Source organism: Papio anubis, chromosome 2, assembly GCF_008728515.1.
Source record: "Papio anubis isolate 15944 chromosome 2, Panubis1.0, whole genome shotgun sequence".
Taxonomy (NCBI): domain Eukaryota; kingdom Metazoa; phylum Chordata; class Mammalia; order Primates; family Cercopithecidae; genus Papio; species Papio anubis.
This window is the reverse complement of record NC_044977.1, coordinates 140682122-140701870: the sequence shown is the minus strand read 5'-3', so window position 1 is coordinate 140701870 and position 19749 is coordinate 140682122. Positions and strand designations below refer to the sequence as shown.

At 39.6% G+C, this 19749-nt stretch overlaps 2 protein-coding genes across 9 annotated transcripts in view; one reads left to right on the top strand and one right to left on the bottom strand.

Annotated features, from left to right (window-relative positions):
- The window catches only part of MED12L (mediator complex subunit 12L), a 341626-nt gene that overhangs the window by 115269 nt on the left and 206608 nt on the right, over nucleotides 1-19749 (top strand). The gene's annotated exons all lie outside the window — the stretch shown is intronic.
- Nucleotides 7334-19749, bottom strand: part of P2RY14 (purinergic receptor P2Y14) — a 61812-nt gene continuing 49396 nt past the window's right edge. For 2 of the 3 annotated variants that reach the window (XM_003894947.5, XM_003894948.5), the window contains exons 2-3: nucleotides 14415-14522; nucleotides 7335-9128 (exon numbers count right to left, since the gene is read on the bottom strand). In XM_003894947.5, the coding sequence (XP_003894996.1) occupies nucleotides 8088-9104 (1017 nt within the window). In that variant the 5' untranslated portion in view covers nucleotides 9105-9128; nucleotides 14415-14522 and the 3' untranslated portion in view covers nucleotides 7335-8087. Of the gene's footprint in view, nucleotides 9129-14414; nucleotides 14523-19749 lie in introns of all 3 variants that reach the window. The other variant, XM_009201514.4, reaches the window with a different exon arrangement.

The following is a 19749-nucleotide window of genomic DNA, read 5'->3' as shown; positions in this document are numbered from 1 at the left end:
ATTTCAGGCCGGGCGCGGTGGCTCAAGCCTGTAATTCCAGCACTTTGGGAGGCCGAGACGGGCGGATCACGAGGTCAGGAGATCGAGACCATCCTGGCGAACACGGTGAAACCCCGTCTCTACTAAAAAATACAAAAAACTAGCCGGGCGAGGCGGCGGGCGCCTGTAGTCCCAGCTACTCGGGAGGCTGAGGCAGGAGAATGGAGTAAACCCGGGGGGCGGAGCTTGCAGTGAGCTGAGATCCGGCCACTGCACTCTAGCCCGGGCGACAGAGCCAGACTCCGTCTCAAAAAAAAAAAAAAAAAACCAAAAAACAGTATTTCAGTAGAAATATTTTCTTTGAATATTTAGCGTTTTTAAAATGTGCTTTTTCAGTGTAGCATGGAAGCCATTTGGAACTAATGAGTAAGGGGAAAGCGAATGTTGGGGTTGATGGTCACTGCCACAGCCAGGCGCACAGGACTGAGGACTTGTTTTTGTTAAAACAAACAAGCCATGAGATGCAGGAGATTCTGCCTCTTACAGATGGGGAAACTGTGGTGCAGAGAAATTAAGGCCCGCTCAAACCTGCACAGTTAGACCCTGGCATCCCAGCTCTTAATTATGCTTCTTACAATGAAAGTGTTAGGGACAGTGATTACAATGGAGGCCATCAGGTCAGTCCAGGCCCCCTTCCCATTTAGTATTTGTAACCATTTGAATTTGCATGCCATTGAGTGGTAGAACACCCAGTGTACCACAGTTCTAACCTTCCTGATGGAGTTTTCAGCCTCTGGAATGTGAATTTAGGATGCTCTTACATCAAAATAGTTTATATCTGAAAGATTTTTATGATCAGTCATTTCTGCCATAGCCTGTGCAACTCCAAATTCAGCCCTATCTCTGCAGCCGTTGTGCTTCAGGGTTATGTTTTGAAAGAAAATAATTTTTTTTTTTTTTTTTTTGCACATAATTCTCTTTCCCACCTGGATTAGCCCGAAGATTTTTTTCCATGCTCCGAGATTGGTAGCTTTAAATCTGAGAGTGACTGTTGTGAATAGGCAGTGTAGTTTTAAAGTGAAATGTAGACATATGGTTTCCATGTTACTGTTTCTGTATTACTTAAATTCTGCCTTGTTTTTTTCTCTTTAGTGAAATGGAGAATACATGTTTGGAAATGATTTGAAGGCAAAGGTTGTTTTTGCACATTCTTGGAATGTGAACTCGGTTAAAAGAATGGCTGGGTACGTTACCCTGTCATTTCCCCTTGACAGTCCTTTTGGTTGTCTGCCTTTTTATTGATGTTACTGCATCAACATTTCATTTTGCCTTTTGGTTGAAAGGTGTGACTGCTATTTGGTCCATGGTTATAAAATAATTTATGGAGGGGAAATTCATAATAAAGAACGTTTAAAGATGATCTTGTTTCTTTTTGGTCACTGTATTTCATGCTTTTTTTCCTCATTTGATTGTTTATGGTCCATTTCTTATGAACTTATCACTAACACATTTTCAAAACACAGAACACATTTTAAAAACTCGTTAGTTACTTTCCAAGAGAATGTTCTTTGGAGAACGTCTCCCTTTTCCTAGCCATGTAATATTTTTTTTTTTTTTTTAAGACAGGGTCATCTTATGTTGCCCAGGCTGCAGTGCAGTGGTTATTCAGAGGTCTAATCATAGCCTGCTACAGTCCCAAACTCCTTGGCTCAAGCAATCCTCTTGCATCAGCCTCCTGAGTAACTAGGACTACAGGTGCACACCACTGCACCCAGACATGTTAATATTTCTTGATCAAGTATTTATGAAAAATTATAACAGCAAATATGTATTGATTGCAGGCTGCCTCCTGAGCTCTTATCCTGGAGAATATTTTATGCTTTGTAAAGGAGTGATAAGGAATCTTATCACCTGCTATGTGCTGTTAGAACCTGTGGGAATCCGGGAAGTGTAATGCTCCAGACTGTGGTAGGGTGAACAGGAGCTTCTTCAGAATGAGCTACAAGGTGGTATGCTTGAGGGATGACACAGATAATTGGAGTATGAGAAATTTTGGGGGGGGACTGTCAGGCAATTTAGGGGCTTAGGTGTCTCTGTGAGGAAAAGATTGAGACAAAATCTTGGATGCTCCCTGGGATTTTAATAAAGTAAGCACTGGAGAGCTCATGGCTATACAAGGGAAGGAGCTGTCAATTCAGCAATGTTAGGTAAATCTGCCAGCATTGGAGTTTGCTTGGTTAGGAGAGAAAGTGGAAGATGAGAAACCAGTTAAGGAATGATTGCAGTCATTTTAAGTGAGAAGCAATAAGAATCTGAAATTACATGGGAAGGGAGGAATAGCTGAGAACCACTGCAGAAGTAAAATCACTGCAGTGGAGGGTAGAGAGGGAGAAGAGGAGACTGAAGTTTTAGTCCTGGGAAAGGAAGTCTGAGGAGAGAGAGGCAGATTGGTCATGTAGAAAGGTGAATTTGGTTTATTGGCTTACAGAGTTTCTATTTGATATAACTTAGATTTTTATTTTATTGTTTTTCATTTAGGTTTTAAATGTTTCTCAGAGCTTTATCTGTCATTAACCAAAACATTCTAAATGTACTTTGTAAACACTTAAGGAGCTCTTATTTTGAATGGTATTGATGTTGGTTTTCTTACTTAAAATAAGAGAATTTTTCTTATTTTTCACCTACTTTCATACTATTAGATAAGAACTACACTTGGCCATGACAATTTTTTTTTTTATAGTTGCATGTTTTTCTTAGCAAGAAAGTGAATTTGATGTGGAGTTGAAATTGGCTTTTATAAGGATTACGTCCTCATGCAGGCAATATGGATAGCACAGAGAGCTGGTATTCCTTTAGAAAGATAATGGTTGAAAGTACAACATAACAGCTTGGAAAAACCTGCAAGTTAAATATAGAGACTCTTTTAGCTTAGAAAATAGAACATTGAGGCCGGGCGCTCACGCCTGTCATCTCAGCACTTTGGGAGACCGAGGTGGATGGATCACCAGAGGTCAGGAGTTTGAGACCAACCTGACAAACATGGTGAAACCCCATCTTTACTAAAAACACAAAAATTAGCCAGGCATGGTGGCGAGTACATGTAATCTCAGCTACTCGAGAGGCTGAGGCAGGAGAATCGAACCCTGGAGGTGGAGGTTGCAGTGAGCTGAGATCACACCACTGCAGTCCAGCTTGGGGAACAAGAGCGAGACTCTATCTCAAGAAAAGAAAATAGAAAATCAAGAATTTAAGTAATGTAATATTGTACGATATGATGAGGCTATGTTTTCTTGGTGTTCATTTATGTCAGGAAATGGAATGATAGGAAAGTAAGCCCTTTGTCACACACTTTTGGGGCAGGTTTAGCTGGCCATCAAATGATGGGGGATTTGGGAGAGAAGGGAGAAGTAGTGCAGGTGTGGGTTTCCCTTGCCATGCTGATACCATGAGAGTTAAGGCTGGTGACACCTGGAGGCTGATAAAGAACAAATTTACTCCCTGGTCTTAAGTCCTGTGTTGCAGGTCCCCAAAAACTCATGATACAATGTTTAGGAAGTGAAGTGAAGTGGCTAGTGGCTATGACTGCGACCATGAGAGAAGCCATAGAATCATACAATTAACACCTTCAAAAAGTAACAAGTAGTCTTATAAACTTTATCAGTGAGAATACCTGTCATATATTTTGCTGTTTATTGAGGTGGACCTATTTTTATAACACCCCTTTCATGCTTACACCCAACTTATATTGAAGCAGGGGAAGATAAGAATGCAGTAATATCTCTTATTTTCTAAAAACCTTGAGACTGCTTTGGGAAGCACTTTTTTGTTTCTTTTTTGTAGCTGATTTACATGTAACATTTATCACATACATTTACTGCAGAGAAATTAATACGACATTTAATCATTTTGTACAAGCAGTACTATAAAGTGGTTAAAACATTTTGAAAAGTGACCTGTGGGAAAGGAAAACGACATTTTGCTAAAGTGGTTCTTTTGACGGGGATGTCTTGTCATGAAACGGTAATCCACATGCCATTAGAGTCTTGTGGAAGATAGTGACCAAAAAGAAGTAATGGCTTTTACCGTTGAAGACCACACAGTACCAAATACACAAACCCTCACAGTGCTGCTTACCCAAAAGAAATCCCATGTCATTCTGGGGAGTGATCTGTTATATTTGTAATTTGTGTAATATTATCTCTTGATGTTACAGATATTTGTTGTATTTATTGATACTTTTTCTCCAGAGTTAAAAGATATAGATGGCAACGATAGGGTTAAGGATAGAACACAGAACTAATGACACATACATGACTAACATCGTCAAGCAGAAGCACAGCTTTGTGTGAGGGTGTTTTCTAGAATTTCTGAACTCTTTAGATTACTCTGTTAGATAAAACCAGTGTATCACGAGTTTCTCATTTGTAGTTGCCAAAAGAAAGAAAGAAAGAGAAAAGAAACCAATTAAAATTGGGCTTATTGGCTGTGGGTATGGTTTTACATGAAGACTGATGCAGGCACTCAGCTTTGTAACCAGGACTGAGTTTGTAGCATGTCTTCAGTGTGCCTTCCATGGTGTCAGTTTCAACTCATAGGGTGCTCTAGGCTCTCTTCTTATGGTAGCCAGATGAAAGAAGTGCTTCTAGACTTTATATCTTTGTGGCACACCCTTCAGATAATTTTTTCAGAAACCTAGAACTTGCTCTCATTAGGTCAAATTGGATCATGTTCCATCCCAACTTGTGGCCAGTGGAATCAGACATGTTGATTGCCTAGAGTCAGTTATGGCTGGCCCCTTGTGTAGGGGATGGGGTCAGCTGCATATGATAGCTGCATGGTTGAGAACAGGACAAAATGACTTTCCCAAAGGAAAAATTTTGCTTCTGTTTCTGGGAAAAGAAGACGTAGGCTGAAGATGACCAGCGAATGAGCACTAGTCATGACAACATTTTGTAAAAGACCGTTGCAGGGTTCACCCACCTCTGGGTAGATGTCAATGTGTAATCTTTTTCTATGATTATGATCTTTCTATGATCTGTTTCTTGATTACTCTTATCTCAAATATTCCTTTTATAAAAAAACCTTAAAACATTTTGTATAGGTAGTTGTCGAATCACTTATGCATCAAAATGAAATTAAGGATTCCTGTTAAAGGGAAATTTTTAGTCGTCATGAGTGACTTTTGAATACCTTTCTGTGAGATTTCTGCATTCCACATGTTACAGAGTAGCCAGTGGCATATTCTGTCTGCAGGTGTATTTTCTTTTCATTGGTGCCCCAGCAATGTAAAAACTTTGTGACTTTTCATATCTTGAAAAATGAGGAGATAATTGACTAGAGCTGAGAGCCCTTTGACCTCTCTTGGTGAGGCAAAGGCTCTCAGCACACCATCATCATTAGCTTCCCCTGTTTCCTTACAGCCGTGTTTACAGTGCCTTCTGCAGGCACCTGAGTTGTAAGCCTCGGCGGGCACCCTGAACACTGGCATGCCTGCACTGTAGCTTTATCTACAAAAGGACCCTGCAAGTGTTCACTGTTGCCCACCTACACTAGTGCTAGTGATCTCAGGGAAGTTGCTGGGTTAATTTATTATTGCTGGTGCTCTGCCACTTGGTTTTTAGTTGTTACTCTGGACCTGAAAGTTCTAATAGGCAGTAACTATTACTCAACTGTTGCTTCACCATATCCTTAACTGCATTGCATGTTGTTTCCTGAAAAATATTACTTTTGCATTGCTATTCTGCTTTAGCACGTGCTTACAAAGGCATCTTCTCTTTTTCACTTTCACTTTTTACCATGGCCCAGTAGGGGGCATTTAAAACCCTGGTATTTACTCATTTGTCCTGGCCAATGTAAGTTGTAAAGAATAAACACAGCCTCTTTTTTTTTTTTTTTTTTTAACAGATGTAGTCAGATAAACAATTATAGCAAGCTTAGTTTACCAAGCACATTTGTGATAGCATGGCAATTTTCGTTTTTTATTTTTTGAGAGAGTCTGATTGACCCAGAATTGGGAACTGTTAGGACGGTGGAAAGTAGATACTGAGGGGAAAAAAAAAAACCTGTCCAGCTTTTCCTCAATTTAGGGTATTTTTTTCTGAGTTTTGCCTAAAATATTGATGAGGTTATAGGGCATATGAAGTACTTTTGTTTCTTTTTTTGACATATGGTCTTTTTCTGTTGCCCAGGCTGGAGTACAGCAGCACAATCATGGCTCACTTCAACCTCTGCCTCTTGGGCCCAGGTGATCACCACCTCAGTCTCCCCAGTAACTGGGGCTATAGGCGTACACCACCAAGCCTGGCTAATTTTATTTTTTTGTAGAGACAAGAGTTTTGCCATGTTGCCCAGCCTGGTCTTGAACTCCTGGACTTAAGTGATCTGCCCACCTTTGCCTCCCAAAGTGTTGGGAGTACAGGTGTGAGCCACCATGCCCTATCCGGAGTACTTATTCTGAAAAGTAAGTGGCAGATAGAATTTTTGAATTCTCTATGTAACTGCCTCCCTTGTATTAGCATAATACATATGCATCATTTATATGCATAATTGAGCATATGAAGAAACTACGTATGTCCTGACTATGAGGAAATCTGGTAATATTTCCTCATGTTGATTATTAAAAAAATAGACAGTATTAAATTTCTTTATTAGTATATAGACAGTAAAGCATGAAATAGATACAAACATTACTTATAAAAATGTTTTGAAAGAACATTTGAAACATGGATGAGTGTCTTCTAGCCAGTTAATAGCAGAGAAAGAATTTAGTTTTGGTAGCGCTCATAAGCCAGTAACCATATGCCATGTCTCCAGATGTAAAATCCATCTGTTTTCCAGAAAAATGTGATGTGTGAATTTTCTTTTTATGTGTTATTTTGCACGCATTAATGTAAATTTTAGATAAAAAAAATCAAGTTTATTTGCTTTCTAAGAAAATGACCTCCTTTCCCATTTGCCAACAGAATAACATATGTTCTAGGGTGTGGGTGTGTCTTTTTCCCAGTCATCTTATTTTTCCCATACTATTGAACAGGGGAAGTTGCTAATAACATATGCCAATATTTAGTTTCTCTCAGTAAAGCCTACTTAAAAATATTCTAGGTTGGGCGTGGTAGCTCACTCCTGTAATCGCAGCACTTTGGGAGGTCCAGGCGGGTGGATCACGAGGTCAGGAGATTAAGACCATCCTGGCTAACGTGGTGAAACCCCATCTCTACTAAAAATACAAAAAAAATTATCTGGGCATGGTGGCACACACCTGTACTCCCAGCTACTCAGGAGTCTAAGGCAGGAGAATCGCTTGAACCCAGGAGATGGAGGTTGCAGTGAGCCGAGATTGTGCCACTGCACTCCAGCCTGGGTGACAGAGTGAGACTCCGTCTCAAAAAAAAAAAAAAAAATTTTAATGCCAGAACCCCAGGCTTATTAAATGGCATAAGTCTTTGTAGAAAACATATTTAGCATGTATGTAGTGTCCTCAAAGTGCTCTCAGAAAAAAAAAATTTTCTTGCTAAGTATACAATTAATATTCCTTTTCCTTTGCAGTGCCATGAAGTAAATCAATGAGGGGTTTCTTAGGTGATTTTCTGGGTGTGCTTATCCTGCTTCTTCAAATCAGGAAAAAAAGTTGACTTTTTATTGCAAATAGCCCTCTAGCCCTTCATCAAACTGTGCCTGCTTTCAAGTTAGTCTTTAAGCACAGTGTTGAAAAGAATTACATACTAGATTCTGGTGTTTAGAGAAAGAAGATGCCTGAGTGAGTTGTCTTTGATTATGTCCTGTTTTATTTACTATATAAATTTCTACATTAACTGACCAGACTAGTGGTTATAAACTTAAACTTATTTTAATATAATAGAATTGAATAATTGTGTGTATTAATTTTTTATTAATAGAGAATAGAAAGGTCAGTATTAGAGAAATTACAGATGGATGTGTTCTCTTTGATGTTACAAAAAAGCATGGAAACTTATATTTGAATTTTATTGAACTAAATTGGATGGCAGTGCTAGAGATAATACTTATGATGAGGGCACATATTTATTTATCTTATGTAATTGAAGATGACAACATGCACATGTGGTCTTTATTTGGAAGAGGGTAGGAACTCACAAAGTATCTATGCTTTCAAGTGTTGTATTTCCTCTTTTGGTTCTGGAAATATCTAGGTCATTCTGAGCTTTTAATGGGATGTGCAATTTCTTACATAAGATTTCCCTAAATGGCTGGCATAGAAAGAAATAAATAATAGGGTCCAGGCATACATTTGCAGCAGATAGTAGCAGAGTGAATTCTTTCATATACCGCAAGATTTCTTTTGACTGGCAGCTGTAATGAGCTTCGGTCTGACTCTTTGTGTAGGGGATTCTGGCAATATGGTAAGGTACAAAACAGACAAAAAACACGAACACGATGCTGAATATGTTGCGGCTAGATTTCTTTTTGACTGAAGTGGAATTCCGACCTGACTTAAGGTGGGACTTAAAGATCTTCTTTGTGATAGCAGTATAGAAGACGATTAACAAAAGAAACACAATCCAGAAGATGCCCACGAAGATGTAGTTTGATGCTGTGTGCCACTTCCGTCCCAGTTCACTTTTCAGTTCTATACATTTTATATTTGTAACCTCCCTAACACTCTGGTTGGTCAGAATAATATTTGGAACAGCAAGGAGGAGCATGAGCATCCATACTATCACTGACAGGAGTTTGCTGTAACTCACTGACTGGATGAAAGAAGTCCAAAGAGGCTTTACAATTTTATAATATCTGTCAAAGCTGATGAGCCCAAAGAACACAATGCTGACGTACATGTTGACGTAGAAGAGCACGGCAGAGACCCTGCACACAAACACATTCAGCTGCCAGGGGCCAAGGCCTGAGTCATTAAGGATCTTGAAAGGAAAAGTCAGGCTCATCACAAAGTCAGCAATAACAATGTTCTTGAGATAGATGATGAAACTCTTGGAGCTGGGCACGTAAAAGAATATCCATCCTGACACTCCATTGAGTAGGATTCCCGCAATGAAGACCGCACAGTACAGCACGGGAATGATCTGCTGAGTGATCAGGAGGTTCTTAGAGCAGGATTCATCTGGAGGCTGTGTGGAGGTTGAATTGATCATCTTGTAACTTCTGAAGGCAGAGGCCTGAAAAGAGGTGTGAACTAGTCACTCACAGGGCACTTATGGTCTCCAAGACATTTGCTGAGTAGTAAGGCAAAGGGCAATGAATATAGTCAAACCTACCAAATTTTTGAAGCCACCTTTTTACTCTGTGTAAGTTAGACACTCATCCGTCCCTCCCTCCCTCTCTCTGTTCTTCCTTTTCTTTCTTTTGGTCTTCCTTTTCTCCTTTCCCTCCCTCTTTTCCCCTTTACCCACTCCCCGCTCCCTCTTTTCTTACTTCTCCCCTCTCCCCCTCCCTTTCCCCCTCCCTTTCCCCCCTCCCTTTCCCCCTCCCTTCCCCCCTCTTCTTCCTTTTTTTTGGGCACTGAAAAGGGAAGAATGGAGTAGCCAGGTGGCAGTAAAGAGAAACTGGAGCAGCAGGGCAGTTTGAGAACTTCTAGGTAATAATGGAGACAGCATGTCCCTAAAATAATAATGGTTCCCTATTAAACTCCAGAGTTCTAGGAAATACTCACTTAGGTATAATCTTAAAAGGTAATAACTGTAAAAACAGAATTAATGTTTTATTTTATTCAGAATCCCATGTGTAATGTATTTTTTTAAAACCTATGTTGGAAATGCGATTGTTTTTTCCTAAAAGAGAAATTTTTATGGATTCATAAAAATCATTTATAAATGTTTACATATTAAGAGCTATTCAGACAGACCTTACTTTTAGAAAAGTGTATTCTACATATATGTTGGACATGAGACAGTGTCTAACAAGCATATACATTCAAATGTTAACTGGTATTTTTGGTATGGGATTATGGGTACCTTTTCAATATTGAGCTTTTTTGTTTTTTTTTCCCATTGAAAAACTGATTTGCATTATTTTTACAAATTAGAATACAAATACAAATGATAAAAAGTGCTTTAAACATTCTGAGAAATGCTTCCCAAAGTACATTCTACATCTGTACTGTTCAGTATGGTAGCCACTAGCCATGTGTGGGTATTGAGCACTTGAAATATGACCTGTCCAGATTGAGATGTTCTGTAAGTATAAAATGCACTCTAGACTTTGCAGACTTGGAATGAAAAAATGTAAAGTATCTCAATATTTTTAATATTGATCCCATGTTGAAGTAATATTTACAAATTCTCTATTAAATAAAGTATATTATTAATCTTAAATTTCACTTAATTTTACTTTTTAAGACTCTGGCTGCTAGAAAATTTTAAATTACATATGTGGTTCACATTATGGTTTTATTGCACAGTGCTGTGCTAGGTGTTATCCAGAACTCCTATTGTTTAGGAATCCTGTATATTCTTCACTGATGTCGGAAGTGTTGATTTAGGGCAGAGGGAAGACTAGAATTAAATTCAAAAGGTTATTTGATGTATCGGAAACAAACGTTTACTGCCCATCTTACATGTGAGCAATGCCAATTATCCTGCTTAAAACCCTTTAGTCGTCTGTCCTTGCCCTCAGGAGAATGTCCGAAGTCTGTAATGTTGAAGTCCTTTCTTGTTCTGCCTCCAGCTTCTTCCACCCCCAGCACTGAGTTCTTGCTGTCCTGGGCCCTTCTGCTTCTTTTTAGGTTCGATGATTTCTGTCTATCTGGACCTTTGCACAGACTTTCATTTGTGTGGAAAACTGTTTCCATACCTTCCTGACTGGCTAACTTCTCTTTATCCTCAAGTCCTCTGCTTAGCTGTCACTTTCCTTAGGAATCCTCAACTTTCTGAGCCTGGTTTGGGGTGGATTGAGTGTGTGCTTATCATCCTGTGTCTTTCTCCTCTCAACACTCCTCTCCAGCTGTTTGTCTCTTCCACTACTACAGGCGCCTTCAGAGGAGAAAGATCATGCCATTTTTTTACTCTTGTATTCTTTGCATAATATTTAGGACATTAGTTAAAATATTTGTTAAATAAATGAATATGCACTCTGGAAATACAAAGCATGAATCCCTTGCTCTTAAGATTTATTCAGGGATCAAGGGAAAGAAAGATTGTGGGAACAGTGGGTACCTTGATGTCAGAGAATGCATCTTTTTCATCTGTATTTGTGGTGCCAGCACAGTGCATATCACAGTGAAGGACAAGTTAGGTCAATAAATTTAAGCATGACAAAGAGATATTTTGAAACATGGAATATGAGATAGTCATGTTCCACATAAAAAAAGTACATCCATATAAACCTGTGTGCTGCTTCCTACACAAGAATATCTGGTTTCTATGTATCTTCCTTTCCTGTGTGCTTTCCTTTTGCTTTATGACAAAAATAGAAATATTGATAGACACTTGATTTTGCCAGTCTATGGACTCCCTGTAGAAGGAATGAGTACCCCAAATCACTTCCTCCACAAAACCTTTCACTAGCACTATTCCTCCTCTTCCGTGTAGCCTTGTGTGCTTGGCTCTGGGCATGGTTGGTTTGTACTCATTTGCTTCTTTGTAGGTCTTCTATCACCTTTCTCCTTATGAGCCTGTTTCATATTTTAAAAGATAAGGGAGGGGGAGCACATTTTCCATTTTTAACTGTCTACTGTGACTAAGAGTCTGTGTCTGGTAACTGATTTGTTTGGTAACTGTCTCTTGACAGTTAGATGCATTTTGGTTTAAATGCCAGTCTTGCAGAGCTTGAGAGAATGCATGCTGCTATATTCCCACATCTAATTTGGTTTCCCAGTCCTAGGCACACAACCCCCAGATCCTCAGCGCCTGGCCATTGTGGTGTCCTACTCATGGTAGGTACTAAGTACTTGTGGGATTCACTTGAGTTTAAAATATAAAAAAACTGTAGATGTTATTTTGGAAAACAGAAATATTAACTATGTAATATATAATTATATGGTGAAATATTGAATAATTTCCCAGAAATAATTTAATGAGAGCCAAATTCCTTTCCTTTGGGAAATATTATAGAAGCCACTATTTGTAGAAATAGTGAATCCCATAGAATGAGAGGCATAATTCCTTTTCTTATAGAAACCCTTATAAAATTATTTTCTCAGAGTCTTTCGTAATTTTGAGCTGCAGTATTTCTGCATGTGGCCTAATGCTGCAGGTCCAGAACTCTGCTCTCAGATTCCTCAGGTTGCTGGGAATCTGCATACATATGCCCTGATGGTATACATCATTCCCCTTCACTGCTCCCACCACTTTGAGCTGGATGGAAGGGAATGATTGACCAAGGTAAACTTCTAGAGCAGCTTTGCCTCCTGAAACGGAGTGAATGCACACAGCTTACCTGGGCCCTTTCCACAAACACTGCTATTTTGGCAGTTTTGATGCAACTGCAGATGAGACTCCAGTTTAGAATGGGAGGTTTTAGACATGCTGGTTGGGTGCCTCTGCTACCCTGTGCCACTGTCCGGTTTGATACAGCAGAGGCTCATGCCAGGACAGATTTCTTCATCTTAAAGGAACACTCTAAAGGAATAAGCTAAAGAGAAATTCCTCTTGGTAGTAATTTTTGAACTCTTAAATATTGATTTTTTTTTTTTTTTTTTTTAAAGCAGTGGGGTTAATGATGAGGGCATTCTGTCTTACAGGTTCAAGTGTCTCAGAACTTGAGACACTTGAACCTTTTGGCAGCCTTTTCTGTAGGGCAGATCAGAGCAGTAATGGACTGAGAGATGTGAGGAAAAGAAACTCTCTTAAGGCAAGTAAGACCAAATTATATATTGAGACCAAAAGGCAGGCATATGTGTTGAATGAAAAATAGGACAAAATCATTAAAAAAGACATGTATCATTTGGACCTCGTGATATCTGCTCAGTCTCTTCTCCTTATCTTTAGTGTAGACTGAGATGATTTAATGTCCTGATACAGGGACCTACAGAAACTTCAGATCTTTCACAAATGAAGGAAATCGTTTTATCCTCATATTGATTTTATACAAAAATGTAAAAATAAATAAGAACCAAAAGAATCAGAAAAGAAGCTCTTAGTGTGCTCAGCAACCCTCCCTTCCCTGCCCACTTCTCAGTTGATTCACTGTTTCTTACCAGCTCATGCTAGTCCATTAAAGATGAGAGATAGGCAACAGAAAAAATATTAAAAGGTGAACAAGACTTCTGGATGATGATTAACTGGATTACTGGATAAGCAGGCATTCTGGTGAGCCAGTTTGTGTAGGTGTCTGTTTGTGGAGCCCTGCTCATTGATGGTTACTTCTGATATTATCACTGAATTTCTGTAGTGAAAGTTGTCGTTATGTTAACTTTGAGGCTTTAGGAATGTAAACAATGCTCCTAAATTCTAGAGATCACATTTAAGAAAGATTTGTATATATAGCTAAACTTTTTAAAAAGGGATACTGTGGCTGGGCACGGCTCATGCCTGTAATCCCAGCACTTTGGGAGGCCAACGCAGGTGGATCACCTGAGGTTAGGAGTTCAAGACCAGCCTGGCCAACATGGTGAAACCCCACCTCTACTAAAAATACAAAAATTAGCAAGGTGTGGTGGCATGCACCTGTAATCCCAGCTACTTGAGAGGCTGAGGTAAGAGAATTGCTTGAACCTGGGAGGCAGAGGTTGCGGTGAGCTGAGCTCCCACCATTGTACTCCAGCCTGGGCTTCAGAGCAGGGCTCCGTCTCAAAAAAAAAAAAAAAAAAAAAAAAGAAAAAAGAAAAAAATGGGAGGTTACTGTGTAATAGTGTAAGTCTTGAAATTTTCTCAGGTGAAACTTGACCTTGTTTCACAAATCCAGATACATGAGAATGAAGTGGTCTGAAATGTTTTAGCCTACGTTGTCTGCTATCACTTTGGAGTCTTTGGTAACATAATTAAAGAACATGGCAGAATGAGATTTATGAGACCCAAAGACAGTTATTAAAATGTAGTGGGAGCATTTTGTAGATTGCTTTCCTTCAACAATTTTTTTTTTTTTTTTGCAAAGTTAGGATGTCAATGCCAAAGATTCAGTCTGATTTAGATAGTGAGTGCCTTGTCCCTTAATGCAGTGTAATAGCTTAGGATTGTGCGGCATGAAGTGTTTTCAAGTTGCCACATATTACCTATAACCTCAGGGTTCTCTCTTTGGGCAGAATTTAATTGATACAAGGCTATGCAAAGCAATGCTCATTCCAGAAATACGTTTATCTTAATAAAAGCAGGCTTAGTCAGCTCTGAGTTCGTTACTCATCTGTGTAATTATATACCGTGACCTATTTTCTTCTTGTATTAGACCACCCTCCACCATCCTAATTGTGAGCTGTGATTCCTTCTCTGAAGAAAAGAATCATTCCTTTATAGCATGTTGATGAAATTAACAAAGCTCTTGATAATACTTGAGGAATTAAAAAAAATTACCTTTTAAGATTTTTTTTGCATAATATGAGGTCTCTTTTCAGTGAAGTTGTTTTGCCCAGTGAGTGTTTATCGTCTCGAAGTGGCCAAAGTGTTTTTTCATTAAAGATCCTGCATTACAAGAAACAAAAAAACCAGTGAGCACCAGACTTTTTATTGGGGAAATATATCTGTACTTACTTCTTAAATTCATGTAATTGTGAAATATTCCAATTTGTGCATTTGTTGTTTCACTGTACTTGCTATTTGTTGTCAATATGATTATTGATTTATATGATTTATGATAATATGATTATTGATTTGGTTGCAGCCTCTCGTGGGAAACTTAAACTCTTTGAGAGCTTGGGCATGAAGTGGTTTTGGTTATTGGTTTATATTACCCCCCCTTGGATAAGGATGATCAAATCAGTTTATCAAATGACTGAATAGAACAATTCATTTCAGCCAGGAAATCATAAGTCTAATTGCAGGTGGATTTTTTTTTACTGTTTTGTTTTTAAAAAACCTTTGACTTATTGACCTTTTGGGCCAGATAATTATTTATTTTTGGGAGCTGTCCTCCACATTGTAAGATGGTTAGCAGCATTTCTGACTTCTGCCTACTAGATGCCAGTAACCCCCTATACAAGTTGCGGTAATCAAAAATATTTATAGACTTTGCCAAATGTCCTCTGAGGGATAAAATTGCCCTCATTTGATTACCACCAGTCTAATGAGATTAACTTGTGGACTTTGCAGAGATAACACCTGAAAGCCATGTGGTCTGATAGGAAGAGGGTAGGTTTAGCAAAATGGTGGTTGGATTTGGTTCTGCCTTAGTCTAGGTTTTCATATTTCTAAATTCTTTAAACCAGTGAGTGCTCCCTAAACTTTAATGTGCATACACATTACCTGGGATCTTGCTAAAATGAGGACTGAGATTCCATTATGTCTAGAGTTTGGCATGTGATATGGTTTGGCTCTGTGTCCCCACCCAAATCTCATCTTGTAGCTCCCATAATACCCACGTGTTGTGGGAGGGACCTGGTGGGAAATGATTGAATTATGGGGGTGGGTCTTTCTGTGCTGTTCTGGTGATAGTGAATGGGTCTCATGAGATATGGTGGTTTTAAAAACGGGAATTGCCCTGCACAAGCTCTCTTCTCTTGTCTGTTGCCATGTGAGACATGCCTTTCACCTTCCACCATGATTGTGAGGCCTCCCACCATGCGGAACTGTAAGTCCAGTAAACTCTTCCCTTTGTAAACTGTCCTGTTTCTGGTACACCCTTATCAGCAGTGTGAAAATAGACTAATACAGTAAATTGGTACCAGTAGAGTGGGATGTTGCTGAAAAGATACCTGAAAATGTGGAAGCGACTTTGGCACTGGGCAACAGGCAGAGATTGAAACAGTTTGGAGGGCTCAGAAGAAGACAGGAAAATGTGGGAAAGTTTGGAACTTCCTAGAGACTTGTTGAATGGCTTTGCCCAAAATGCTGATAGTGATATAGATAATAAAGTCCAGGGTGAGGTGGTCTCAGATGGAAATGAAGAACTTGTTGGGAACTGGAGCAAAAGTGACTCTTACTATGTTTTAGCAAAGAGGCTGGTGGCGTGTTTTGCCCTCAGCCTAAAGATTTGTGGAACTTTGAACTTGAGGAAGATGATTTAGGGTATCTAGCTGAAGAAATTTCTAAGCAACAAAGCATTCAAGAGGTGATTTGGGTGCTGTTAAAAGCATTCAGTTTTATAAGGGAAGCAGAGTGTAAAAGTTCAGAAAAGTTGTAGCCTGACAATGCAGTAGAAAGAAAATCCCATTTTCTGAGGAGAAATTCAAGCCAGCTGCAGAAATTTGCATAAGCAGCGAGGAGCTGAATGTTAATCCTCAAGAAAATGGGGAAAATGTATACAGGGCATGTCAGAGGTCTTCACAGCAAGCCCATCCCATCACAGACCTGGAGGCCTAGAAGGAAAAAGTGGTTTTGTGGGCCCCAGCCCAGGGTGTCTGTGCTATGTGCAGCCTGGGGAATTGGTGCCCTGCATCCCAGCCACTCTAGTGTGGCTGAAAGGGGCCAATGTAGAGCTCAGGCCATGGCTTCAGAGTATGCAAGCGTCAAGCCTTGGCAGCTTCTACGTGGTGTTGAGGCTGCGAGTGCACAGAAGTCAAGAATAGGGGTTTGGGAACCTCTGCCTAGATTTCAGAAGATGTGTGGAAATGCCTGGATGTCCAGGCAAAAGTTTACTGCAGGGGCAGGGCTCTCATGGAGAACCTGTGCTAGGGCAGTGTGGAAGGGAAATGTGGGGTTGGAGCCCCCACACAGAGTCCCTACTGGGGCACAGTCTAATGGAGCTGTGAGAGGAGTGCCACAATCCTCCAGACTCCAGAATGTTAGATCCACTGACAGCTTGCACTGTTGGCCTGGAAAAGCTGCAGACTCAACGCCAGCCTGTGAAACAGCCAGGAGGGAGGCTGTACCCTGCAAAGCCACAGGAGTGGAGCTGCTCAAGACCATGGGAACCCATCTCTTGCGTTGCGTGTCCTAGGTGTGAGACATGGAATCAAAGGAGATCATTTTGGAACTTCAAGATTTGACTGCCCTGCTGGATTTTGGACTTGGATGGGGCCTGTAGCCCCTTTGTTTCGGCCAGTTCCTCCCATTTGGAATGGCTGTTTTTACCCAATGCCTGTACCGCATTTTATCTAGGAAGTGACGAATTTGCTTTAGATTTTACAGGCTTATAGGTGGAAGGGACTTGCCTTGTCTGGGATGAGACTCTGGACTGTGGACTTTTGAGTTAATGCGGAAATGAATTGAGACTTTGGGAGACTGTTGGAAGACATGATTGGTTTTGAAATGTGAAGATACGAGATTTGGGAGGGACCAGGGATGGAATTACGTGGTTTGGCTCTGTGTCCCCACCCAAATCTCATCTTGTAGGTCCTATAATTTCCACGTGTTGTGGGAGGGACCTGGTGGTAGATGATTGAATTATGGGAGTAGGTCTTTCTGTGCTGTTCTTGTGATAGCAGATGGGTCTCATGCGATCTGATGGTTTTAAAAGCAGGAGTTGCCCTGCACAAGCTCTCTTCTCTTGTCTCCCACCATGTGAGATGTGCCTTTCACCTTCTACCATGTTTGTGATGCCTCCTCAGCCATGCGAAACTGTAAGTCCAGTAAACCTCTTTCTTTTGTAAATTGCCCATTCTCAAGTATATCTTTATCAGTAGTGTGAAAATGGACTAATAAAGCATGATATGCTGCTGGTCCATGTACCACTCTTTGAATTAGCATCATTTTTTCCCACCCCAGATCCTGTGCCCAGGAGACATTTAATAAATGGTGATGAGGGTGAAATATTTTTGTTGTAGTTGGGACTTTAGACAAGAAAAATTGTATTCCAAGTAGGCCTGAAATCTAGGATCTTTGCCCAAGTTTATTCATTATATTTCATCATAGTCTTCGCATCTTTATGGTCTCATGGAAATGTAAATTGGTATTTTATACCTATTTGAGAGGTGGTGGTTGTGATCATCTTATATTTACTTAGAATGTTCCTAAAGGGTCATGAGATTCTCTTTGGAAAGAAAGAGGTTAAGTTCTGCATGGAGTAATAATCTCAGTGGCCTAGGGCAGTGCGGAACATGTGCTGGTTGTAAATGATATATTCTAACTTCACAACATTGAGGCTTTTATTAAAAAGTCCAAAAAAAAAAAAAAAAAAAAAAAAAAAACCAGATGTCAGTGAGATTGCAGAAAAAAGAGAACACTCATATACTCTTGGTGGGACTGTAAATTAGTTCAGTCCCTGTTGAAAGCAGTGTAGAGATTTCTCAAAGAACTAAACATAAAGTTACCATTTCACCCAGCAATCTCATTACTAGGTACATACCCAAAGAAAAACAAATTGTTTTACCAAAAAGACACCTTTACTCACATGTTTGTTGTAGTACTATTCACAATAGCAAAGGCATAGAATCAACCTAGGTGCCTATCAATGGTGAATTGGATAAAGAAAATACATATACACCATGGAATACTATGCAGCTATACAAAAGAAACCATGTCCTTTGCAGCAACGTGGATGTAGCTAGAGGCCATTATCCTAAGTGAATTAACACAGAAACAGAAAACCAAATACCACATATTTTCACTTACAAGTGGGAACTAAACGTTGAATACACATGGACACAAAGGTGGGAACAGTAGACACTGGCGACTCCGAAGAGCAGGGAGTAGGAAGCGGGGAAATGGTGGAAAAACTTACTCTTGGATTCTGTGTTCACTATTTGGGTGATGGGTTCACTAGAAGCCCAAAAGCTCAGCGTCACACAGTATACCCAAGTAACAAACTAGCACATGTAACTGCTGAATCTAAAAGAAAAAAAGAAAAGAACATTGCCTACTCCTGGGGAAGGAAGTAGGAGCAAGTCCAGCCTCCTTACACCCAACCAAATACCACGTGTTTTAACCTACAAGTGGAAGCTTGTAAGTGGTAGGGTGTTTGGACTTTGCTGTATCTGTGATATTTTATTTCTTAAAATCTGAATCAAATATGCGTAATATTACTGCCTATTAACACTGGTGACTGGTACATTGGTGTTACCAACATTAGTGTCTGCATTTCTGTTTTTGTATATTTAAATTATTTCATAATTAGGGATAGAAATATCTATGGAGAATGGATTGCCTTCAAATAATGCTTTTATCGGTACCCACTTATGACATGCATTTTTCTTCCTTTTTATTTTTCAGTTCTTATAAAGGTACAACTTTTATATATTTTTTTCCTTCCTTTCAGTCCAGACGTCAAAAGCTTTAATACATGGTGCTCTGGACCTTTTTCTATGAGATAAATATCTGTTTTCTAGCTGATTCTGTATAAAAATAGAAAATAGTGTAGATGTGTGTAATCTTACATTTTTAAACTTACTGAAGCCATTTTCTTGCTGCTTTAATCTCTCGTGCCCTAATGTTTAACACTTTTTTTTTCTTTTTTTGGTATCAGTGTGATCTCCTATGTGGTTTTCATAGTATTTATGTGTTGTGTATTTATAGTCGTGTTATTACATTTTATGTTACTAAAATAACGTACAAATAACTGTTCTCATCTGTGTTCCGCATTCCTGTGGCACTCTTGTCCCTACCCTCTCTAGGCTCAATCAGGGAGAATCTCACTTTCTCCTTCACCCAGAGGAAGGAACTCTCCCACCCCCTATCTTTTTTCATCACTCAGAGCATTGAATGTTTGACACTCACCACATTTCTCGGAAGCTGTCAGGGACCTAATTTCTAAGTCTGTTGTTTTTTTCTCAGTTATCCTATTTCCTGACCTCTTTGCAGCATTTGATATCACTGA